The sequence below is a fragment of the Zonotrichia leucophrys genome, chromosome 26 (assembly GCF_028769735.1).
Source record: "Zonotrichia leucophrys gambelii isolate GWCS_2022_RI chromosome 26, RI_Zleu_2.0, whole genome shotgun sequence".
In the NCBI taxonomy this organism is placed as follows: Eukaryota; Metazoa; Chordata; class Aves; order Passeriformes; family Passerellidae; genus Zonotrichia; species Zonotrichia leucophrys.
Window position 1 is genome coordinate 2451358 of NC_088195.1, and position 7253 is coordinate 2458610.

Here is a 7253-nt window from a genome sequence, read left to right on the forward strand (position 1 = left end):
GCCAAGTTGCGCAATGTTTGTCCATCGCTGTGGGTCCCACGCTGGCAGCAGAGAGGAGCAGGGTATAAAAGAGGCAGAGAGCCCGAGCACATCAGTCTGGTCCAGGATGGCCAAGCTCACTCTGCTCACCGGTGAGTGCTGCTGGGCTGGAGCTCTGTGCCCTCCTGAGCAGGGTGGGGGCTCTGGCACTGCTGCTCGGCTGCCTGCCCGGCGGGGGGAGGGATGAAAGCGCTGCTCTCTCTTTTCTGTCAGAGATTTCTCAATTTCCTTTGGGGAGGGAAATTTCTCTTCTTTAGCGCTGCTGGGGCTGGGGATCTGCTCTGCTTTGGGCATGGACAGAGCTCACTGCAGGCTGCAATGGAAATGTGCTTTTAGACTTCAACCTAAAAACCCAATGATTCCTTTGGCATCTGTTTGGGTTCTTTTTGGTGCTTTTACCTGAAATCATTGGAGAAATGAAGTGCCTGGAGAAATGTTAGTGAAACTCTTGTGCCTGAGCGTGGACAGAGTTCATTGCAGGCTGCAATTGAAATGCGCTTTTAGACATAAACTTAAAGATCAAATTATTCCTTTGGCATCGGTTTGGGGTGTTCTCCATCCTTTTACATTATTTCATTGGAGAAATGAAGTTCTTGGAGAAATGTTAGCGAAACTCTTGTGCCTGAGCCTGTGAGCAGAGCCTTGCTGCAGGGTTTGCATTGCCCAGGCCCAGCAGTGACCGTGTGTTGTTGTTTCCTTGTGCCCTGCAGGTCTGGCCCTGCTGCTGAACGCCCAGCTCGGTAGGTGCCCTGAGCCAGCCCTGGCCAGCCGGGGAGGAAGGGCTGGGGCTGCGGGGCTGGGGGGAGCCCAGGGAGCCCCAGGGTGCCCCAGGGAGCCCCAGGGTGCCCAGGGTGCCCCAGGGTGCCCAGGGAGCCCCAGGGAGCCCCAGGGTGCCCCAGGGTGCCCAGGGTGCCCGGCCCCGCTGCCTTTGGCCGAGCTGTGCCCCGCACACGGAGATGTCTGGGTTTGGAAAGCCAGGAGTCTGCTGAGGAAGGCAGGAGCCTCCCCTGAAATGGCGGATGCGAACCTTCCTCACCTCTCTGAACTGCTGTAAATTTTAAATTAAGGGGCTCTTAGGTAAAAAGTATGGGAGAGGAAATAACTTTTCTTTAATAGGGATGGAAATAAAAGGATAAAATAAGCAATGCAGTAAGCTAAAACAACTTTGACAGAGTCAGAACCCAACCTGACAGCCTGTGGGTCAGGCTGTTGGCAGCAGTGCCATTGGAATTGTGGCTCAGCCCTCCTGCAGTGTCAGGGCTGGTTCTGCTGGAGCAGGGATCCTGGAGAAAGGTGCAGTCTCTGCCTCTGAAGATCCAGGGGAAGGAGAGGCAGCTGCTGCTCCTCTGGGCAATCCAGTGGAGAAGCCGTGCTGGTGTTCCAGAATCTCCAGATTATATCTGGGTAGCAATGCTTGGCTCCTCTTTATGGGCAGAGCATCTCCCAGTGGGATGCTGTGGTTCTTATCAGCCATGCAGTGATAGTAAATAGCTGTTATCAGCAGATGTCCCTCCTGAGGGAGGAGATAAGGCAAACTGCCCACTTGACAGAAGGCAGCTGCCATCCAGATGCAATAGAACAGATGTTGCCCTGCAGTCTGGCACAGGAGCTGTGCCCACAGTGGCGATGCCGTGCCCAGGGCCGGGCCGTGCCGGGCACTGCAGCCCCTCCATGGCCGCTGTCTCCCCGCAGGCACTGCCTATGTGCTGACCTGTTACTTCACCAACTGGGCCCAGTACAGGCCAGGCCTGGGCAAGTTCACCCCTGAAAATGTCGACCCTTGCCTGTGCAACCACCTGATCTACGCCTTCGCCGGCATGAACAACAACGAGATCACCACCTACGAGTGGAACGACGAGACGCTCTACAAGTCCTTCAATGGCCTCAAGAACCAGTGAGTGCTGGGAGCCCCAGCAGGGCTCTGCTCCCTCCAGTGCCCTTCTTTGCCTTTCTCTGCACTTCTCTGCTCCCTCCTGTGCCCCTCTCTGCTCCATCTCCATCCTGTGCCCTTCTCTGCCCTTCTCTGCTCCCTCCCTGTCCTTTTTGGTGACAAGGATGCTGAGTGAAGAGGGACAGTGACACAGCCAAGCCAGGACATGGTCCCAGCCCCATCCTCTGAGCATGGGGCTAGCAGCTCAGGGGTGCTGTGGACATCCATTCTATGATTTTATGACATGCAATAACTCAGGTTCCTGCCTCTTCCCCTTCAGGAACAAAGATCTGAAGACCCTGCTGGCCATTGGAGGATGGAATTTCGGCACAGCCAAGTGAGTTCAAACCATTTCCAGCCCTAAATGGCAACGTAGGAACAAAATGAGAAGGGGAAGGGGCTCCATGGGAACCCCACCTCTCTCCCGCTCTGCTTGCCCAGGTTCTCCACCATGGTCTCCACTCCTGAGAACCGCCAGACCTTCATCAACTCCGTCATCAAATTCCTGCGCCAGTATCAGTTCGACGGGCTGGACCTGGACTGGGAATACCCCGGCTCCAGGGGCAGCCCTGCCCAGGACAAGTCTCTCTTCACCGTGCTGGTTAAGGTGGGCTTGGCTCCAGGCCCTGCTGGCCACAGCTCTGCCTCTGAGCCCTGGGTGGCTGCAAAGCCTCAGGCCTGAGAGCCCGCAGGTGATTGCTGTGCCTTGGGTCCCTCAGGAAATGGTGGCAGCCTTCGAGCAGGAAGCCAAGCAGAGCAACAAGCCCCGGCTCATGGTCACTGCTGCTGTGGCTGCTGGACTCTCCACCATCCAGGCTGGCTACGAGATCGCTGAGATTGGCAAGTGAGTGACAAACCTGGGGTCCCTGGTGGGATTTGAGGGATTTCCTGGCAGTGATGAGGTGAAAGAGCCCCTGAGGGTGGGGTGATGGCAGCTCCGGGCCCTCAGGTGAGGACAGAGCCCCTCTCCCTGCAGGTACCTGGATTACATCCACGTCATGACCTACGACTTCCATGGCTCCTGGGAGAGGAACACTGGAGAGAACAGCCCCCTGTTCGCCGGCCCTGCCGACAGCGGCGACTACAAATACTTCAACGTTGTGAGTGCTTCTCTGGGGCACCCACAGCTCCCAGATCCTGGGTGAGATTTCGAGGAATTCATCCCACAAATCCTAGCAAAGGCTTGAGTGGGACTGGTTTCTTGCAGGAATACGCCATGAATTATTGGAAGAGCAATGGTGCCCCAGCTGAGAAGCTCCTGGTGGGATTCCCAACCTATGGAAAGAGCTTCACCCTGCAGAACCCATCTGACACCTCTGTTGGAGCTCCAGCATCCGGCCCTGGCCCCGCTGGACCCTACACCAGGGAGGCTGGAACTCTGGCTTACTACGAGGTAAGGATGTTCCATCACATTCCTCACTCAGATCATTTGAAGGAATTGGTCAGGAAGCTCCCATGGGGTTTTCATTTGAAGGAATTGATCAGGAAGCTCCCATGGAGTTTTCATTTGAAGGAATTGATCAGGAAGCTCCCATGGAGTTTTCATTTGAAGGAATTGATAAGGAAACTCCCATGGTGTTTTCATTTGAAGGAATTGATCAGGAAGTTCCCAGTGGCGTTTCCATTTGAAGGAACTGATCAGGAACGTCCCGTGGAGCTTTCATTTGGAGGAATTGATCAGGAAACTCAAATGGAGTTTTCATTTGAAGGAACTGATCAGGAACGTCCCGTGGAGCTTTCATTTGGAGGAATTGATCAGGAGGTTCCCATGGAGGTTTCATTTGAAGGAATTGATCAGGAACCTCCCATGGTGTTTCCATTTGAAGGAACTGATCAGGAAGCTCCCATGGAGTTTTCATTTGAAGGAATTGATAAGGAAACTGCCATGGCGTTTCCATTTGAAGGAATTGATCAGGAAGCTCCCATGGTGTTTTCATTTGAAGGAATTGATCAGGAAGCTTCCATGGAGTTTTCATTTGAAGGAATTGTTCAGGAAGCTTCCATTTGAAGGAATTGATCAGGAAGCTCCCATGGAGTTCTCTGCATGGCTCAGGCACAGAGCTCTCCATGGAATCACCAGGATGGAGTTGTGCACTCAGGGAATGGGGTGGCAGCACAAAACCAGAGGATGAACCCAAGGCAAGAGCAGAGCCTGGGATTTTCCCTTTTGTGGATAACATTCCTGCTTCCTTCTCCTTAGATCTGCTCTCTGCTGAGCTCTGGAGCCACCCAGGCTTGGGATGAACCCCAGGACGTCCCCTACGCCTACAAGGCCAACGAATGGGTCGGCTACGACAACATCAAGAGCTTTGGCCTCAAGGTCTGGGGCAGTGCTGGGAGCTGGGATGGGGCTGGATTCTCCTGTGGGATCAGTTCCTGGGGCTCATCAGGATTTTCCTCCCCACAGGTGGACTGGCTGAAGAAGAACAACTTTGGAGGAGCCATGGTGTGGGCCCTGGACATGGATGACTTCACTGGGGACTTCTGCAAGGAAGGCAAATACCCCCTGATCTCCAGCCTGAAGAAGGGCCTGGGGCTGCAGAGCGGCGGTGAGTGGCTCCAGGAGAGCAGGAGAAGCTCCTTGGTGGAGACTCCCAAAATTCCTATAGGACTGTGGGAGGGGTGAAACATTTTGAAGCTTTTCCCACCCAAATTCCAGATTGTGTTCCCCATCTGAGCCCCTTCCTCAGATCACTGAGGCTCCCACTGCCACCAGCAGGAGCAGCTCCTTGATGGAGCAGCTCCTTCATGGAGACCCCCAACCTTCTGATGGAGGTGTGGGAGGGATGAAACACCAGGAACGTTAAAACAAACCTGCTCCTTGTGGAGCAGCTCCTTGATGGAGACTCCCAAAATTCCTATGAAGGATGTGGGGAGGAATCAAACACTTCCAACCCTTTCCTGCCTAAATTCCAGATTGTGTTTCCCCCTCCTCCCATTTGAGTCTCCCAACACCACCAGCAGCAACTCCTTGATGGAGGAGCTTCCTATGGAAGTGTGGGAGGGATGAAACACCAGGAACATTAAAATAAATCTTTTCCTGGTTGAATTCTTGCATTCCAGACTGTGTTCCCCCCTCTGAGCCCCTTCCTCCCATCCCTGAGGCTCCCACCACCACCAGCTCCAGCAGGAGCAGCTCCTTCATGGAGACTCCCAAAATTCCTATGAAGGATGAGGAGGAATCAAACACTTCCAACCCCTTCCTGCCTAAATTCCAGACTGTGTCCACCTCTCCTCCCATTTGAGGTTCCCACCACCAGCAACAGGAGCAGCTCCTTCATGGAGACTCCCAAAATTCCTATGAAGGATGGAGTGGAATCAAACACTTCCAACCCCTTCCTGCCTAAATTCCAGACTCTGTTCCCCCTCGTCCCATTTGAGTCTCCCATCACCAGCAACAGGAGCAGCTCCTTGATGGAGCCTCCCAACATTCCTATGGAGGTGTGGGAGGGATGAAACACCAGGAACATTAAAATAAATCTTTTCCTGGTTGAATTCTTGCATTCCAGACTGTGTTCCCCCCTCTGAGCCCCTTCCTCCCATCACTGAGGCTCCCACCACCAGCTCCTTCATGGAGCAGCTCCTTCATGGAGACTCCCAAAATTCCTATGAAGGATGAGGAGGAATCACGCACTTCCAACCCCTTCCTGCCTAAATTCCTGACTGTGTCCACCTCTCCTCCCATTTGAGGTTCCCACCATCAGCAGCAGGAGCAGCTCCTTCATGGAGACGCCCAAAATTCCTATGAAGGATGGAGTGGAATCAAACACTTCCAACCCCTTCCAATCTAAATTTCAGACTCTGTTCCCCCTCCTCCCATTTGAGTCTCCAACAACCACCACCAGCAACAGGAGCAGCTCCTTGATGGAGCCTCCCAACATTCCTATGGAGGTGTGGGAGGGATGAAACACCAGGAACATTAAAATAAATCCTTTCCTGGTTGAATTCTTGCATTCCAGACTGTGTTCCCCCCTCTGAGCCCCTTCCTCCCATCACTGAAGCTCCCACCACCAGCTCCAGCAGGAGCAGCTCCTTCATGGAGACTCCCAAAATTCCTATGAAGGATGGAGTGGAATCAAACACTTCCAACCCCTTCCTGCCTAAATTCCAGACTGTGTCCACCTCTCCTCCCATTTGAGGTTCCCACCACCAGCAACAGGAGCAGCTCCTTGATGGAGCCTCCCAACATTCCTATGGAGGTGTGAAACACCAGGAACATTAAAATAAATCTTTTCCTGGTTGAATTCTTGCATTCCAGACTGCGTTCCCCCCTCTGAGCCCCTTCCTCCCATCACTGAGGCTCCCACCACCACCTCTGGCGGCTCCGGCGGCTCCGGTGGCTCCGGTGGCTCCGGTGGTTCTGGATTCTGTGCCGGGAAACCCAACGGGATCTACGCAGACCCCAACAACAGGAGGAACTTCTACAACTGCCTGAACGGCCAGACCTTCGTGCAGAGCTGCGAGCAGGGGCTGGTCTTCGACCCCGCCTGCTCCTGCTGCAACTGGCCCTAGTGATCGCCAACCCTCTCCCAGCCAATCCACCCCTCGGATTTCATTGTGTGCAATAATCGTGATTAAATAAAGCTTTCTCAAAGCAATCCTCTCTGTCGGAACTCTATTTTTTTTGTATTTTCATGGCTCTCAGGGAATCCTGGAGTGCGTGGCTGTTAAAATTCCCGACAGCAGGTGTCAATGTTGCCTGCTCTTCTTCCCAGCCGTGGTGGAGGCATTTTCCAGGAGTTTTTCAGAGATTTTTCCGGCAACATTCGGAGAAGAAAAGTGGTTGCAGGCCAGAAAACTGAGTTGTTGTTCCTCTTTGTTCAGCCACAAATCCACATCTGAGGCGAAGAGGAATTTTTTTAGCAGTTTTTTATAGAAATAGAGCACTTTGATAGGCAAAAAAAACCCAAAAAAACCCAAAAACAGGATAAAGGCAGAGTTTGTTTCTCCAGGGTTTTAAAGCCTGTGGGAGACATGGAATCATGGAATGCCAGAGTGGGCTGGGTTGGAAGAAACCTTAAAGTTCATCCCATTCCACCAAAGGCCATTCTTCCTGTTTGGGACAGGCAGGAAAGCTCCTCTCCCTCCGAATCCCACCAGCTCAGTGGAGAAATATAAATACAAATATAAATATAAATATAAATATAAATATAAATATAAATATAAATATAAATATAAATATAAATATAAATATAAATATAAATAGTATAAATAAATACATTAATACCTATACCCATAAATATAGATATAGATGTGGATATAGATGTAGATATTGATAGAAATA

At 52.3% G+C, this 7253-nt stretch overlaps 1 protein-coding gene across 1 annotated transcript; it reads left to right on the top strand.

Annotated features, from left to right (window-relative positions):
* On the top strand, positions 1-6565 carry LOC135458036 (acidic mammalian chitinase-like). The gene is made up of 11 exons (XM_064732930.1): positions 1-131; positions 750-779; positions 1732-1933; positions 2250-2306; positions 2411-2576; positions 2689-2813; positions 2946-3069; positions 3177-3362; positions 4170-4289; positions 4377-4518; positions 6228-6565. Exons 1-11 carry the CDS (start codon positions 14-16, stop codon positions 6479-6481), a joined length of 1524 nt encoding a protein of 507 aa, XP_064589000.1. The 5' UTR covers positions 1-13; the 3' UTR covers positions 6482-6565.
* The last annotated feature ends 688 nt before the right edge of the window (positions 6566-7253 follow it).